The sequence below is a fragment of the Dreissena polymorpha genome, chromosome 14, assembly GCF_020536995.1.
Source record: "Dreissena polymorpha isolate Duluth1 chromosome 14, UMN_Dpol_1.0, whole genome shotgun sequence".
NCBI lineage: Eukaryota > Metazoa > Mollusca > Bivalvia > Myida > Dreissenidae > Dreissena > Dreissena polymorpha.
Genome location: NC_068368.1, coordinates 9,831,208 through 9,850,893, shown reverse-complemented (window position 1 = coordinate 9,850,893; position 19,686 = coordinate 9,831,208). Strand labels below are relative to the sequence as shown.

General features: G+C 34.5%; 1 protein-coding gene across 1 annotated transcript in view; it reads left to right on the top strand.

Annotated features, from left to right (window-relative positions):
* LOC127858671 (receptor-type tyrosine-protein phosphatase kappa-like) overlaps positions 1-19,686 on the top strand; it is a 130,597-nt gene that overhangs the window by 259 nt on the left and 110,652 nt on the right. Inside the window, exons 2-4 of the mRNA XM_052395874.1 lie at positions 1,384-1,521; positions 8,833-9,071; positions 9,353-9,434. Of these exons, the coding sequence (XP_052251834.1) occupies positions 1,384-1,521; positions 8,833-9,071; positions 9,353-9,434 (459 nt within the window). The remainder of the gene's footprint in view (positions 1-1,383; positions 1,522-8,832; positions 9,072-9,352; positions 9,435-19,686) is intronic.

The following is a 19,686-nucleotide window of genomic DNA, read 5'->3' as shown; positions in this document are numbered from 1 at the left end:
GATATGTTGGTTTAAATAAACGTGTCATTATTAGTATGAACGACACTATTCAGTTTTTCAACTAAATATGAATGCAACTGTTTCCTATAAACCGTAATATAAAATATGCGTTTTTATAGATTGCATGATTGGAACCTACGGACCTAATTGTGAACAAAGATGTCATTGTCTGGATGGGCCTTGTGACACCATAACTGGTACATGTGGAGCAGGATGTCAGGGTGGCTGGAGAGGGGCCGCGTGCAATAAATGTAATGTATTTATCTTTTTTCCATTTCGTTTATTCAAGTTTACGTCCGGTAAACAACGTTTTATATTCGATTATATTTGTGATCAATCAGAAGTAAAATAATCGGGATAAATGATTATTTTATCAGAATGTTTATTAACTGCTTCCGATTTGGACTACTTTGTTAATGAAACATACAAAGCTCGCTGTTCCAACTCTGGAATCACGAATCTCTGACCCAAAACCGAAAATAACAATAAATGTATTGATTATAGAGATCTATGTAAATAATAGATTTTTTTTAAACATTTAAATTGCTACAATTATGGATGTTTAATTAACGAACAAATAATGCATGAGGTTAACATTATTTGCTTAAAAACTATGACACCACATGTGTTTGAATACCTTCCTATGACTGATGTTACCGTAGAATCACGCACGCACGGGTAAGGCCGAATCTAAACAAATAATTAACAAAGTGGTAGATAGTGGTAGAGCAACTTCTGACTGAACTGCTTGGAAAGGTAGTTTGTGTGCTTACTACATTTACGCTTAAATGTACTTTTCCTCAACAGTTTTATATCATTCAGGACAACGGAAGGATTTATACTTTAATGTCAACGTTTTGATATTTGAGAAAATAGTTTGTTGTGAATGCGTTCTTTAAGAAAATAATGTAACGTTACATTAATATCAACAGCCTGCGACAACGGATGGTACGGCCAGGGCTGTCTTACACAATGTGGTCAATGTCTGAACAACGCTACCTGTAATAAGACTTCCGGTGTGTGTCCAGATGGATGTGCTGCAGGATATAATGGTTCTCTCTGCAAAAAAAGTACGTTCTTTTTTTCTGATTCCCATTGACAGCCCTTTTGCTTTAGATATGTTATAATACTTGACTCTTTAAAAACGTCTTGTGACTAGATCTTGTTTTGAAAGAATATTTAAACATATTGCTGATGTTAAAATCATATTTAAGCTAAAGATGTGTTGTCAGTACGTAAGAGATTTATATGTTATTAGTCAATACGAATCATCCACGAAATCGTTTTCCTAAATGTTACTGCTGATAAGTACGTGATGATGAAAACATCGATGCTACTACTTAATTAAATATGTAGAGTTATTCTTGACTATTAATTGAACAGAATGTGATGACGGATTTCATGGTCTTGGATGTCAGAACAAGTGTGGTAATTGTCAGAACAAGGTGCCCTGCAACACGGTTTCTGGCCTCTGCCCTGGGGAATGTGAATCCGGATATAACGGGACGATGTGCAAAGACGGTAAATTATAAATAAATGTAAAATTAATTTGTGGGTTGAGCGTCCCTCTATACAAATGCAGTAGTCATATTTTAAGACACACAGATAAGTATATAACCGCACGAAATTGTTGGCCCAAAAAGAAAAGAAAAACAACGAAATGAACACACTTGAGTCTTTAGAACACGAACATTCAGAGCATGTTAAAATGTGTTTATTATTGCTATCCGAAAAATTAATAGATAACTCTATATATGCCAGAGCACGGATAAAAAATTGTTTATATAGAAACAAACCTTGGTTAAAATGAGTTTATCTGTATAAAAGTCATTATAAAAGAAAAACACGATGTGGTTTATTGAACTAAAAAATCCTTTAAATATAAAGAATTGTAACTTTTTGAACCTAACAGCACTTATTTTTCGTTGTTCGTCATGCGTCGTCCGTCTTAAACATTTACCTTATTAAGGTATCGCACCCGTAATGGTTTCCCGCGATTTCTTCAAAGATCGAAGAGCCCTTTTACCTGTTTACTTATGGATATCTAATTTAAGCGGGTACTAATGTGAAGTTGTCGTTGCGGAGTGGTTAAGGCGATAGACTAGAAATCATTTGGGGGGGGGGGGGATCTTTCAGCGCAGGTTCGAAACCCGCCGACAACACGTACTATTTGCGACGCGTTTTATTTCTTTTCTAACGTAATTTGATTTAATAAAGCATAAAGCTATGTTTAAGGTTAAATTTAACGACGTTATAGCTAAATTGGGTCATTTACTGCTGAAAATACGAATCATGCATGATGCCTTTTTTTTTTAAATTTTTTAAAAGCATAGAAAGCTTCCCTAAAATTTTGCCTGTATTTCAGTGAAATGATGCTGATTAAGAATATAATACATTATATTAAATATGGAAAGGTGCCCATTACGGATGCGTTACCTTAACAATCTAGTGACCACACTTATTGGTAGATCGTTATACGTGGGCATAATATTTGTTCCAATGATATGTAACCGGAGTTCGAAACGGTATCACGTACATAATATAAACTATGTAACTAGGTCAACTTTAAAAAAGCTATTTTACATTTAGACGTATTATTTATAGTTCCCACCTCAAAAAAAAAATAGTCAAAACATTACATAATATCCGAATTCGAAAATGATTCCGGCCGTTTTAACAACATTGCCTTCAAAGGGCGGGGCAGTTTCCTTATATGGCTTCAATTTAACTTTGTTAACCTTGTTCACACTTTAGAATGTATATTTATTTTAAAAACTTCATATAATGTGATCATAAACCTTTTACTGCTATATCTCAGCGCAGTTTCAACAGTGGGTAAAAAAACTGCCGCAAGGGTTCCGGGCAATTTTCTGAATATGTCTACAGTAAAACTTTGTTTTAGGTCTAGAAAAGACATTTACGGTTAAATTTTCATGATACTTATTAAGAAATAAATGTGTAAATGCATTCTTGTTTGAAATAAATACGTTTAAACTAAGAACATTCGTTCTTAAAATATCTCAGAGAAAAACAAATGTTCGCTTTGTTTCAATTATGGCCTCCAGGGGATGGCGCATTGTCCCTAATATAGTATAGTGAAAGCTCCTTACTCGTAAGAAGTCACTTGTGTAGTCAGCTCATCATACAACTTGTTCAGACCATGTTTCAATGGTATCTAGGCCCAGATAAAACATAGGTACGGTCATTAAAAAAAATTCAGTCAGGGTGCTCGGAAATCTTCTGTATACGGCTATATTAAAACCTTATTAAAACTGAAGAAGTCACATATTAACAAAATCTTTTTTAAACGTTCTCAACGTATTTGTTTCTTAGTTTATCTTGGCTAAAATCGAAATTTGTTTTGGTATTTCGCTAAAAATAGATACCTTGCGATATGTTTGTTTAGCGTTTAGTTTAGGCTCAAGTGTAACCTTTCAACACACGTTGATGTTGCTTTTCTCTGAATATTATCTGAACATTATAAGAACTTTTACACTGATATATATGGGAGCGTAATGCTTTTTTTTAAATAAAATGATTGTATAATGATGATGTTAATGATGATGATGGTGGTGATGATGCTGATGATTATGATGGTGATGCTTATGATGGTGTTGTTATTGGGGGTGGTGGTAATAATAACGATGATGATGATGATGATTAAGATTATTAAGATGATTAAGATGATGAAAATGATGAAGATGAAGATGATGATGATGATGATGATGATGATGATGATGATGGTGATGATGATGTTGATGATGATGATGATGATGATGATGATGATGATGATGCTGCTGCTGCTGCTGCTGCTGCTGATGATGATGATGATGATGATGATGATGATGACGATGACGATGACGATGGCGATGGCGAAGATGATGATGAATATTAAAATTACAATTTTTTTAAATAATGTCGCATACAGCTAAATCCAATTAAAGAACAATAAATGTTACTGTTGAATCCAACTTGACCGTTAAGCACATATGTATTATGTGAAGAGCTGAATATAATGTTTCCCACTTAGTCTTAAAATATTTATAAGTGAACTATTTACTTTTGCAGCTTCTTGTTCAACATAAATAACCTGTGCTTCCTACTGGATAACATATTTGTTCAACCAGAGTTGTCGCCCCTAAATTAATATTATGTTTAGATATGAAAGTGTGCATGATTCTGTGTTTTGAAATGGTTTTAACTATCAACAATTTGTCATAATTGTGTGCCAAGAAATTAACATGTATATTTCAATAAGTTATAGTGTTCCAAGTTGTATTATCACAATTTGAAACAGATAACGATGACACATTTGCCTGTATGTCTTTATTTTGTTTTCTTTAAGTAATACAGGTTTTGATATAGCTCTGTAAGTAAAAAAGTTAATAGTTTTATCTTATCAGAGACAGCTATTTACGTACATGCCGTATTAAACATTATAAATGGTTAACACTCTAAAAGCTGTATTATTGACATATCTTAAACGTTGGCCAGAACAATAAAATTGTGTTACCTCAGCAAAGTTTGATATTTGGTAATGTGGGGTCAAAACCAGAGTCAGTATGCAAATTTAAAATACCTGAAAACTTCTTTGGATTGTTTCCCCAATGTCCATGAACTTGTTACATACATTATTGTGCTCTATTGATGTAAATATCGAGTTTGAAAATGGTTTAAGTTGATTTACCAAACAATATTGCCCAATTGTGGGGTAATTTTGCGTGGGTGCTTGTCTCATCCGATGACACTAGTTTTATTCTCATGACAACAATTTACTTTAGTCACTTAGCCAACTATTATGTTTCTTAAGTTAATTATTATTTATTATTGAAATTTGATAAATGTGTTTACCATACATTCAATATTTAAATCATAATTATGTTATTTCGTTCAATAACAAAATCAACCTTGCGCATGCATGTAAATGAAACCTGTTTACAGCCTCAGTGATGCCTATTTTACTGTTAATTTTCATTTTTTAATCAATGGTAAGAAGATAGAAAAAATACTTTTTTCATTGGTGCTGCAATATGTAATTCTCACAATTTGTTTTGCAAATGCGCTATTTGATACACCATCGAAAGATTACACCAATGATATTTGAATACGTCGTTACATCAGCGATGATTTTAATAAATATGTGTTCACATAGCCTGCGACAATGGATGGTACGGTCAGGGCTGTCTTACACAATGTGGTCAATGCCTGAACAACGCTACCTGTAATAAGACTAACGGCATGTGTCCAGATGGATGTGCTGCAGGATACAAAGGTCCTCTCTGCGTTCATGGTATACTTCATTTCAAATTCATGTTGACATGATTCGCACTTAAATATTTAATAATGATTGACAATTTAAAAATTACGTTTTACAAATATGTCTTCGTTTGAAAAGTGTTCAACTCGACTATATATATGCTATAAGTGAATACGAAACTTTCCATACATCGTTATTGGAATGATGGCCACAATTAAATAATGAAAACATCCCGCATTACTTAGTAAAACAAATATATGTTATTGTTTACGTTTAATTAAACAGAATGCGAAAACGAACGGTATGGTCTTGCATGTGAGCAAATTTGTGGTAATTGTAAAAACAAGGTGCCATGTAACAAACTGTCCGGCGTATGCCCTGGGGCATGTGGACCCGGATATAACGGGACGATGTGCATTAAAGGTAAAATACAATTATCTATATTACAATTAATCATAGTAATATTGTAAGGAAATCATTGGAATTGACCTTTCGACAGCCGATTGATTGACAGGCTTGTTAACCAATCAGATTACAGCATAGATTAGGCCCGTTACTATCCGCCATTTTGTCCGTCAAACTCGCCGTTGTCCGACACATAAGCTTATACGTAATTCTGTGTTTTAAACAAAGAAAATGGTTGAAAGGTGCTGTTATGGCACTTGTTATTCAGACACAAGGTATCCAGAACGGTTAAAAGATGGAAGTACGTTTTTTCCGTTCCCTCAACCGGGTACTAATCTTGAAAAATTCAAACGTTGGATTCGTCTTTGTGGTCGTCCACACGAACAGCTTAATCTCAACATATTAAACGATCGCCCGAAAGCAAAACACAGTCGTTATAATAAGATAGTACGCGAAAATAGAAAATGTAAGTTTTGCAACGGACACGTTATAAAAAAGAGTATAACTTTGTACTTGTTTATCCTCTATATAGACAAATTAGAAAGGAACATTTAAAACCATTTTTCAAAGGTGGCCAACGTTAAATAAATTTGACATTCTAATGCAGTCGGCAAATAAATAAGACATTATAAACTTTGCTAGATTTTTTTAATGCTAATGAAATCGTAATAATAAAGACAATCAGTTATTATTTTTAATAATATCACATAGAATAAAACATTTTTTATTTCTTTCGGTTTAAGTCTTCCAAATTTAATGTAAGTTAAGAAACTATTTTCAAATGCGCAAGTAATTATCAATAGGGGCCAATAAGTGTCATTTTAAACCATATGTGGGCTTTCTACTAATCCGTTATCAAAACAGATGCCGCAAACTGTGAATGACCCTTTGAAAACCCGGTCTGATTAGCGAGTTTTTTTGTACATGAAAATTCTTTCAACTTTTTATATTTTAAACATTGCAGAAGATAGTTTTCGAGGAAATAATAATATATAATAATATATTGTGTATGTTACTTTTTTGACGACTTTGACTTTGTTATACGATTATAACAATGCGCATGGGTCATTTTGACCAAACGCATTGTAGATATGTGTTATATCGGATTTCAATAGAAACGTTCTTCGTCTTCTATTATAATAAATTTACTTACCTGTGCCACATTTGCGATGTTGCCATCGGTTGCAAAAATTAACGGCTTTTAATTAAAAAACTGAAACATCTATTACTCAAGGAAAAATATTGTGACTAACGAACAATTCATACTGTATGCGATAATTGGCGATAATTTTGCCGACTTTGATGATAAATTTAACGGCTTTTAAGTAGACTAATAAAAAAGTTTTGACTATTTAATAGATATGATAATTATATTCAGCACCACTATTCAATGATAATAAAAACTATTGTATGGCCTTTCTGGTATACCATGAGGCCTTTTTGGTTCACTTATGCGGCCGATTCGCGTAGCCATTTTTATGACGGACTTCGGCGGAGTGACCCCCCTTGAAATCGGTGGGCGTGGCTTCACTCTCGCTGTCGAAAGGTCAATTAACACGACGTCGAATGTTTTACATTATGAAAAACATCAACAATACCATTTATTAATTAGCAGTTTATGTTAAAAAAAACTTTGATAATTAATGCAGATCTCTATACAAGATATGTGTAATGCAATTTATTGAAGTGAGGTAACGATTCCACTGCTAAAACGGCGGCTTGTATAAAGCGTTACACATTTACATGTTTAACAGTCAATTTCGCAAACAATTAAGAATATTTTCGTCAAAGCTTATATCAGATTATTGAACAACAATACTTAAATATACGAGTGCCCTGAATGCATTATCGTAATAATTAATGAATATGAGAACACAGTCTGTAAGTACAACCGCTCTGGCGCTGGCAATCTTGTTAGTATGAAGGCCACACACAGACTGTATTGATGTCTTGAGTGTAAAACTGCTCAATCCCTCAAGCCTTATCATTAGAGATACAATTGTTTCATGCTGAACACGCAGTTAACATCGTTGTTAAACGCACTGTAGTATCCCTTTTCTTACCCTATACTTCCCAACATAGAAAGGCGATTGAATAACATATAAAATGTAAATGTGAAAACTGGTTGTAGATTGCACCTTTTCTACTTTAAAAAGTGTCAGGCCTACCAGCGGGACATTTTAAATTGAAATTGATTGATCGCTTACAAATGTCAGCTAAGGTGAAATGCTGGGTTTAAATGCTTTGCCGAAAAAAGATGAAATGATTGTGAATACCATAATTTTAACGACAAAATTGTGTGTCAAAGAAACGTACTTCAATTTAATCATGCTAATTTCAAATATTTTTGTTCACTTGTTTGTTTTTAACAAAGAACACAATCTGCTCTTAGACCTTATACATATACAAACTTGGTATTCACTATTCTAGCATGCGATGTCGGTTTCTTTGGAGACAATTGTTCAGCAGCATGTGGCAAATGTAATGGCGTGTGTCATCATATAGACGGCATATGTTCACAAGGCTGTGAACAAGGCTTTGCTGGCGATCTTTGTATGACACAACGTAAGGAAGGCAGTTACAGTTTTCTTTAAACAATATTTTTCTGTACAAAGTATTTTATGCAACGCAATCAGACATTAAATGCAACTTATGTTCATAATTAGATAAATACACTGAATGCCTGGTTTCAGTGAATCAGTCTGAGCTCACAGGACCAGCTGTTGGTGGTTCGGTTGGTGGTATTGTGGTAATCGCAATCATAATTGTATCAATAATCGCAATTAGAAGAAAGCGTTCAACACCAACAAAAAGGTGATTTACGTTTTGCATTTTTGTTTCTAGTAAACATTTTTGCCATATGTTGTATATTACGAACTCTTGATAGATAAATACACATGCTTTAGTAGTCGTAATAGTGGACACGTACGCACTTATATTCACTGTGGACATGACTTTAATATGAAATCACAATTATTGTTGTCAGCTTACAACTGTAAATTTTTCTTTTCAGACACCAGTTCGACGACATTCTTGTTGCGATTCAAAATGACAAAGATTCTAGTAAGTTGTCCGTTTAAAAAACATAATGAACATTTGTATATATGCATTTTGGTTCTCAAATCATTTGTCACTTACACAAGTGTATTGATAATTGTCTGAATGTGCAGAAATCGACCAAACGCCGACAACGTCAACGACTAAACCTCTGAAAGGCCCAAATGAAGCTATTTCAAACGCAGTGTATGCAAACACCGGGTCTCCAGATGAAGACGGCCTTTACTACAACAGCGAACCACTCCATAGAGAACGTAAACGTACCGAAATACGTCTCATTGCTGTCGATAAACTGCAAGAGTTTGTACGAGACAACTACCAGAACGAAAAACTCTTTCATCAAGAATTCGACGTAAGTATAACATGACTTGGCAAATGTAAGGCTAATGCAATGTTGTTATTAATGCAGTATGCAATATTGACCTTGCATTTAGTTAGTAAAATGTCGAAGATATTTTTTTTCCAAATTATTTCAATTTCAAAAGTTAGCAATAACTTTCAAAGAATGTCGTTTCATCAAAATGAAGTAATGCATAAACTTTTGATTGACACCAATTCCAATGGTTGAATAAACTATTTTAATATGAATAAATCGATCGTTTTCGTTTTGAAAAATAATCGGCTTTTGAACAGAAAATACCATATGGTCTTCAACATCCGACGATTGTGGCATCTGCAGCCACAGGCAAAAATAGATACAAGGAGATGTATGCATGTAAGTTAGATATTAGCAAGATAAAAAAGCAAAGACGCTTTAAATATATACAGTACTAAATAATATAACCTTCCTTATTAAAGTGTTATATATTGTTAATATACGATTTATTTCGTTTATACAAAATGCATTATGTCTTTATTATATGACTGCGAAATGCTTGTGTGTAAGCGTTGAAATAATAATAATAATAATAATAAAAATAATAATAATAATAATAATAATAATAATAATAATAATAATAATAATAACTATATTTATCATTATTATTATATTTATATTGATGACCAGTATAATTATTATTGTAATTACTCATATTATTATTTTTCTTCTTCTTGTTCTTGCTCTTTTTGTAATTGATATTATTATAATTTAATTAATAATAATTATAAATATTTTACATGATAACACTATTTATAATTACAATATTTAATTTAATTGTATGACATTTTTTAAGAATAACAGTTTTATTATAATGATCTAACCATCGTTGAAACGCATAACTATACTAGTATTGCCGCAATTAAACGTTCGAACTATTTTAACAAATGTATAGCCTTTAAGAAATATCATTGGATCACGTGTTTGTCCTTGCAGACGACCATTCTCGAGTGATTCTCAGAAGAATCGCCGATGAACCAACTTCCGACTACATCAACGCCTGCCATGTCGATGTACGTGAGACATTTATGGTTGACAATGAAGAGCTTATAAATAGTGCATTATACATATGTAATGAGTATACCCTTGTTAAATGAATTTGCAAACAAATAGTATGACATTGAAACAAACAATATAAAGCCGAGTTATTTGACAAGAGCAAAAACATGATTACAATATTTAAAGAAAATTAGCAGCATTGAATAAATGAGATTAAGTAGGAACTATCACTCGGTCAAATATTTTGTGGTGTAAAACATGTGTATGAAAAAATATATCCATTATTATCCGTTAGGAATTATTATTCGAACACGTTTATACTCAATGTGTTATGATGAATACCATACCAAATAAAGTGTTATCTATCTTACAAATTTATTATTGTCATTGAAATAAAATAAATGATCAGCCTGTGTATATGTTTTGTGTAGGGCTACACGGAAGAAAAAAAGTATATTGCGTCTCAAGGTAAAACAGTTTCTACACATGTATTAAAACATGATATTTTCATGTCAACGAATCGCGTAAATAGCTGATGATGATACGTGTATATGTATCAATAAAAAATAAAGTCGATAACAAATATCGGGTGATAAATTCGCTAGTATTAAATGTCACGCGGTTGATCAATGTCAATTTCAAACATTACACCATATACTACCAGACGGAAATGCTTTGTTAATGTGCCCGTATGCTTGTATAATGCCTAACACTTGAATGCTTTCAGGTCCAGTAAATCCAATGGTAGGCGATTTTTGGAGAATGGTGTGGGAACAAGACGTCTGTATTATTGTTATGGCTACGAAACTCGTTGAAGAAGGAAAGGTGCGTGTACAAATATATGTTGCTGACTTCGTTGTCACGGACGTGTACTCGATAATTCTTTTGATAAAAATAATTAAATTATGTCAATTGTTGCGTAAAAACATGAATATTAGAATACAGGTCGCCATGTCTTTTATTGTTTCAATCATTGGTCATTTTGAGCATAAAATAAAAATAACAATGTAACATAAGATGTCCATAAACAAAAAATGTAATTACGACGCACGTCCATCTTTTTTTTAATAAAGGGTCACACGTATTGCGAATTAATATAAAATAAAGATTAAATCATGAGTTTCAAATAAAAAAATAAATTCTTACATATTTCAATTTACGTTAGGGATATGGCCTTATGAAATTTGTAACATGTTCATTAAGCAGGTAATATATATTACTGAATTTAGTGCAACATAAATGATAACATTCATGCAGTAAAACTACTTAAAATATAGAAAACTCAAGCAATATTGTTTTGCAATCGTTGTTCATATAAACTTGCGAATTTCAGATGAAATGTTTGAAATACTGGGGCGAAAGCAAACCAATAATACACGGCACCTTTGCGGTCACACTTTCAGAAGAAAAAGACTATTCATGTTATACAATTCGAACGATTACTTTGCATGAAAAGGTTTGTTTTGATTCTTGTAGTTCCATTTTCAAATCTTAAATATAACAATGCCGAAAAGATACTTTCGTTTTACGACACATTTTTCAATAAGTAAAATATTTGGAATAATAGTTCGATTGACAGTTTTATCGAGTAAATAATGTTCCAGAGGCGTAACAATATTTCGAGTGCGTAGGTAATTTCCATTATGTCTTATGTGAAATGAAGAAGTAGTAAAAGTCTATAAAAGAACAATCAATTGCAGGATAAACCTCATATTTCTCGCAACGTGACCCAGTTTCACTACACTACTTGGCCCGATAAAAACGTGCCAACCAGCAGCACAAGCCTCGTTCAATTCTGGAGAAAGATAAGTTGTCAAAAGAGAACCGCCAAACAACCATGGCTCATACATTGCAGGTAAAATAAGCTGTGGCACTTTCGTATTTCAGACTGTTGTTTACTTTGTGCGATGTGAATCATTTATAGTGCTGCGCATTAAGACGTTTTATGTGAAACACAACGCATATGATAACGCACATCTTCGTAACACTAATGGTTTCGATTTCGTTTCTTGACTTTATATGGTGTACCATATACCCTCCTTGCCCGTTTTGGATACAAGTCGGGTAAGATGTTTACTTGGGAGAAAAGAAAGACGTCAATTGATCTGGAGGGAAACGGGTCTATATTCAAATCGTTTTTGTTTGTTTGAAATTCGAATACACACGATATCTAGAAACCGTTTGCGAAGATATCTAGTTCAAAATTGTGCACAATATATATTTGCAATAGCGTACTTAAATTAAACAAGAATCTATAACTTCGTTAACCAAAACATGCTGAGCAATTTCATATATCCTGTACCAAAAAACGAAATTTGAAAAATGGCATCGGTTAAAAATGGATTGGTTTGATTACTTATTGGGTTTTCAATTGAGTAACGATTGTGCTATATGTTTGTTTCCGCTGTCAGCGCTGGTGTTGGGCGCACCGGGACCTTCATTGCAATGGACTATCTCTACGATCAGGGAAAGGAGACCGGGAACATTGATATCCCACAGTGTGTGACCAACCTGCGCGCCCAAAGGGTCAACATGGTGCAGACTGCCGTAAGTGTATCAAGCCGATTAGTAGTTTCGTGATATATGAAGATTGAACACTTGTTCAAATCTTTGTTGTTGTTTTCCACAAAGAAGACACTCATAAAAATGTATTGTTGTACAGTTATTTTCTCTATAAAAGCGGTATCTTATTGCATGGGAGAAGAAACAGACATACGTCAAGACCGTGGAATATGTTTGTCGTACACCGTAATTTAGTATAAAAGCGATAACATAGCATTCTATTGGAAAATAATTGTCAAGATCGGTCATCATTCCAGAGTCAGTACCGATACCTGTACAAGCTGATGCTTGAAATGTTGGTACTGCCTTCCCAACCCGTGACTACCGAACAGCTAAGTGGAGATAATATGGGGCTCAAAGAACAGTATTTAGTAAGTTTGATAACAGGGAATCCAATAATTCCCCGCGGTTGATTAAGACATGTTGATAATGCCGCATTAAGGTTACTTTTCATGAGTTGTAGGACACACTAACTATAAACTTTGAAATTCACAACTGCAAAACATGTGTTTTCAAAAACATGTTAAAAAGCATGAACGTTCCTTTGGAAACATGTAAAAACAGAACTATCAGGGCAAACCAAAGATGCAACATTGATACAACGCATTAATACAGTAACTAATATTATTGGGAGGCTTTCATTACTTAAATATCTCAAAAATCGAAACATGTTTCAGGATTTAAGCACCGAGGAGTCACTATTTCCAGACGATAACACGTACAAATCGGCAACGACCAATGAGAATCAGTCAAAGAATAGATCAATGGACATCCTGGCTGGTATGAAGAATAATACATAGCCTTATATATAAACTAGATTGCTGTAGTGGTTTTTTATTTTTTTTTGTATTGATGTGGATTAAATGTGTTCATTGACAAATTGTTTAAATTCGGCATGTTTGTTGAAGAGTATGTTACGTAGAAGGAAGTGCCATAATTACAATAAAATTACATTTTACCACACGGTATATTGGCTTTACATTGTGTGTAAAACATAATGTGATATTTGTGTTCCTTAAATTAACATGTAATTAATTTTCAGCTGATAATTATCGCCCATATTTGTCATCCCACATTCCGCACACGACCGATTACATCAATGCTGTTATAATGCCAGTAAGTGCTAAACAAACTGTATTATACAGTAAATATTACTTGCTTTTATATTGATTTTAATTATATCAGTTTCAATTGTATACATATTTGCACTTAAAAAAATCAATATAGTATTCGTCAAATATGGCAGTTACGAATGTTGTTAAAATGTTGATTGACTACGATTTGGTATGATTTGAGTTTGGTATACCAATATTAAAATACAGTGTTTTGTATACTTTAAAATAATGTCAATGTTTAACATGTTAAACATGCACTTTAAAACCGCTGTCTTTTTCTTAGTTCACTTCTCTTAATTTCATTTTTACGTTTGCAAAGGAATTTCTATCAAGTTTAACTAAAGTATACTATGTTTCATGGTATTAGATTCTGTCTTTTTTTGTCTTGTTTGCCGATGAATCAATGTTGAAAATAAGATATTAAAATCTATTTAATATTGATTATAGTTGCTGTCACCATCATTATCTTTAACAGTCATCTTCCGTATTCGTATCAATATAATGTGTTTCAAACGTTTCCAAATTCATTTTTTAGCATAATAAAAGAAAAAAAAAAGACACTGTTTAGTTAACTAGGCAAGCTTCAATTAATACTCAAAGCCTAAAGATCATAATTAAACAATGGTTGACCACTGTACTAAATCATTTTCTATAAACCACACGGTCTATGATATATTTAATTGGAAACTATAAGACCATGAAAAGTGATTGATCATGGGTTTAAAAAATCATGATCGATCGTAAGTCGACAGTGGCTCTATAAGGCGATTAACCATATTGCAAATTAAACATGTTTGACAAGTGCACTGATTTATTGTTACATACTGCCTATGACAGTGCTATGGGTTATGCACTGTATATACCTCCAAATTTCATATAAAGTTTACCCAGTGTATTATGTGTTATATGACATTCATATATGTTCTAATGTGTACCTTGAAACTAATTTGAAATATTTAATTAACACATATTAAGTAATAGGTACATATAGTTAATGAAATCAACATAACACGCGATTATTCACGATGGTTTAAAGACCATGTTTAACCATGGTCACACAGAAGATAGTAGATAGCGTCATGAAACATGATGGGCAAGGGCACTATTTTAATCCACAACGGAATGCAACCATGTTTACATGTGTTGACTGTCTTTATTTCATAAAAGGTCCGAAATTCATGTCTTATGTTTCTGTGCTGCAAATGTGAATTTAGACGTTTATAACCGCATTTAATAAAAATATTAGATACATTAAATACTAATCCTTTGATTTGCTTCAGAGTTTCAAGCTTTCGACTAGATTCATCATCACACAAGCTCCTCTAGAACACAGTTTTGTGGACTTCTGTAGACTGATATGTGAAAAGGAAATTGAACTGATTATTTCCTTTGATGAGTCCATGTCTGAGGTGAACAAAATACGTATGGTTGTGTATGATGCACTTAAAACCCGATTAAACACGGGTGGAACTCATTGCTATCACTTCGTTATGCCCATTGAAAGATATGGGGTAATGGGAGCAACTAAAAAATAATTTTACAAAATTGCAGTCTATTCCATATATATGTGTATTTCGGTAATATAATTAAACTACAGAAAGAATAGCAGACAATCAATTCTTGTTTTTTCATGAAACCCAGGCAACTGTAACTGAACTGTAAATTTAAAGCGGTTTATTTTTCGTTAATTAAAACAGGCCGAACGTCATGCGTATAAACAATGTGTAATTTATTTGCAGGAAGAAAACTGTCTTCCAGGCGAAAACGAAACTAAGTCGATTTCTGGTATAAGATTGACTGGTGTATCCTGTGAATCGAAAGACGGACCAGAGTTTTATACAAGATCGTTTGACCTAAATCTTAAACAAAAGGTAATCTTTGTCCCACTTCCATAAACAATTGACAATTTATATGACTCAATTATACATGTTTAAGTCTATTTTAATTGTGTATTGCTAGCTAAGGGTGTTCGTGTCGAAGGCAGGACAACACAGTAATTTGACGTTGATCTAGTATCAAATTGGTCTATATCGTAATACGATTTTGGTGCGAAGTATATACAATAAACATTTAATTTAGTTTGAAGTTCTAAATAATATTTGAAGCATTTTAGCTCATATATTTTTGGAAAAAAAAGAGCTATTGTCATCACCTGAGCGTCGGCGTCGGCATCCGGTTAAGTTTTGTGTTTAAGTCCATTTTTCTCATAATGTATCAAAGCTATTGCATTCAAACTTGGTACACTTACTTACTATCATAAGGGAACTGTGCGGGCAAAGTAAGATTACTCTGGCTGGCATTTTGACAGAATTATCTGCCCTTTTTTATACATAAAACATTTAAAATTGGGTAAAGTTTTGTGTTTAGGTCCACTTTATTCCTAAAGTATCAAATCTATTGCTTTCATTCTTGCAACACTTACTATCTATCATAAGAGGACTGTGCAGGCAAAGTTATGTGACTTTGACTGGCATTTTGACAGATTATGGCCCCTTTTTACTTAGAAAATTGAAAATTTCGTTAAGTTTTGTGATTTGATCCACTTAACTCCTAAAGTATCATAGCTATTGCTCTCAGACTTGGAACACATGCTAACTATCATATGGAGACTGTACAGGACAACTCTGGTTGGCATTTTGACGGAATTATGACCCTTTTTTGACTTAGTAACTTTGAATATTTGGTTAAATTTTGTGTTTATATTCTCTTTACTTAAAAAGTATCAAGGCTATTGCTTTCAAACTTCAAATACTTTCATACTATTATGAGGGTACTGTACATGTCAAGTTGATTTTGACCTTGACATTGGAATGACCTTGACTCTCAAGGTCAAATTAATCAAGTTTGCTAAAAGTGCCTTTACTTCTTTATTTATGATCAGATTTGATTCATACTTTGACAAAACAACACTTACCTGACATACCACAATATACTCCAAGCCATCCCCCACCCCACAATCCACCCCTCTTTAAATATTATTTTGTTTTCCATTGTTTCTTATTTTTGAAATATCATCAAATAAATGACCACACCCTCACACTATAACCCCTCTCAACCCCACGACCCTCCGCGACCCTCTGAACCCCAACACAAAAAATTGTTTTTGAAACATGGTTAAATAACACAAATATTTATTTGTATTATTTTATTTTTGAAAGACCGTCCAACCACCCCACCCAAGAATCCCCCCAAATACATTATTTTTGTTTTCCTATTGTTTCTTATTTTTGGAAGATAATGTAATAAATGACCACACCCCCACACAATACACCCCTCTCCACCTCTCCCTCCTTTTTGATTGAAGTATTGAGATAGGTCCCTTTACCTTTGAACAGAAAAATAGATGAGCGGTCTGCACCCGCCAGGCGGTGCTCTTGTTTACGTTTACATGTCAATGTGCAAATTGTTTGAAATAACAAGAGGTCAAGGTTAATAGATGAAGAACAATAATTATATTATAATAATAAATCAAATACCTACAATTTGATCATTCATTCTGGTATACACTTTTGACGTTATTTTAGCTGTTAGTCTCCTGTTCATATACGTCCATTCGATCATTCGTCTTTCAGTCAGCCCAAAATGAAGTAATTCAACAACACGTTAAACATTATCGCGACACCTGGACATTATATTTAAAGTGAAAATGGAATATCTTGCGCGACCCGTAATTTCTGCAGATGTAAAATGTCAGGTGACTGTTACTAACACAGAAGTACACTAAGTAATTCAATTTCTTGGAATGTACATACGGCATAATCATGAAATTCTTTATGAACACGCGAATAGCACTTTGACGGCAGTACAAAAACTGCTGTTCACTTATTCATTTACGAATTCTTTCGTCTGTTAAATTGAAAAAACAACAACTTAATATTGCTAAACTAAAGACATGGTCAGATAAAGTGCCATTTCCAATTGTTTTAGAGTGTGCAGTGTTTTTCGTACTGTTTTATGACCCCATGTTTTCCGTGCAAAAATGCTTAGCAGTGTTGACTTTACAGACACACAGATTTTCACAGATAGTGTACACAGGCTGGTCGCAAACGATGGAACTGCCCCAGAGTCCTCGATCATTTATGGATCTGTTGCGCCACGTACGAAATGTTACAAGAAGTGAAGCACCCATCCTAGTCCAATGCCTGTAAGTTAATTATCGTATCCTTGTATACACATTAAAACTTACCCTTACACTGCATTACATTATGTATAAAATGAATTTGCATATTTTTATACAATATAGTGTATTTGTTGTAATAAATAATATTGCATTTTATAATAATAATAATTAATCATGATGAATAATTGTTTAGTTTTTACTCTGTCCTTCGTACCATACTCATTTCACATACTCGATATGGGACCAGTATTCCGTACTACCGTGAGATAGTGTCAAAAACGAATCAACTGAGATTTTGTAATTAACAATTGTGATGTACTTTTTCTACCCCTATTTAAACTTGATCAAAATATATCGACATATAGCACACGAAAACATCCGATTTCTTTGCATGTAATTAACACGGTTTACATACAAAGAATTTACTGGGCGTGGGGAGTATTTTATTCCATAAATGCAATATTAAATCAGCTTGCATTAATGTAGTTAATACACACATGCTTTTGAAATTCTGCATAACTTAAATCCCAAGTCTCACTATTGCCGGTATAGCCCAGGTCCATCCCGGTTTGCTAACGCCGGTCTACCAGCGAGAACCGGGATGATTCGTACAACTTTTAAACGCGGTCACACTATTTACCGGTGCCGCCCCGGTTGAAGCCGGTCAACAGCCCGGCAGAGTCCTGGTCAACCCTGGAATGGCTACGGTTTATCCCGGTGAAGCACCGACAGAGCTCCGGTTGTCTCCGGTAATGACCCGGTTGAGCCCCGGCAGAGCCCCGGCAGCGTCCCGGCAGAGCCCCGGCAGAGCCTCGGCAATGCCCCGGCAGAGCCCCGGCAGAGCCCCGAAAGAGCCCCGAAAGAGCCCCGGCAGAATCCCGGCAGTGCCCCGGTATACCTTAACTCCGCCGGCACTCACCGGGGCTATACTGGCATCAGAACCCGGCAGAGCTACGGCAACGCCCCGGTTGAACCCCGTTCGACGCCGGTTATGCCCCGGCGGAGCCCCTATGAATACCGGTGGCGTCCCGGCAGAGCGCCGGTTTACTTATGTACCGTAGCTATACCTGGACTCTGCCGGCATTCACCGGGGCTCTACTGGGGCGTTGCCGTAGCTCTGCCGGGGTCTGTATGGGCCCTGCTGAAGCTACGGTGCCGTCCCGGTTGTTCCCGGTGCCGTTCCGGTTGTTCCCAGTGCACACCGGCCGTACCCGGTCCTTCCCGGTGACTCCCGGTTCATCCCGGAGATATTAAACATTTTAATACTTTCCCGGTGGAGCCATGGTTGTCCCTTGTCGTCCCCGGTTCATCCTTGTGGAGTCCCGGTTCATCTCGGTAGAGCCCCGGTTCATCCCGGTAGATGCCGGATCACGCACCGGGGCTCCGCCGGCAACATAGTGAGACTTCGCATTAAGACAAGGATTATATGTTATGTAACTTCTGTTATTGTAAGAATTGCCTATCATAAATTGTATTGATATTCTTACTGTCATTATCATATCCTATTATATTGCATGTGCAGCTTCAAACTAGTAATACAGTTTTTTCAGCAGAGTGGAAGTAGTTATAAGAAAACCGAGAATATAACGATCAATCATTACTAACTGCTGTGATGAATATGGGCCGTGCTCTTTGAAAAGGGGTTTAATGCATGTACGTAAAGTGCCGTCCCAGATTAGAATGTGCAGTCCGCACAGGCTAATCAGGGACAACATTGACCGCTTGTTTGATATTTGTCTCTGAAAGTAAGTTTGTTTAAAGCAAAATTCAAGATTTTGCGGAAAGTGTCATACCT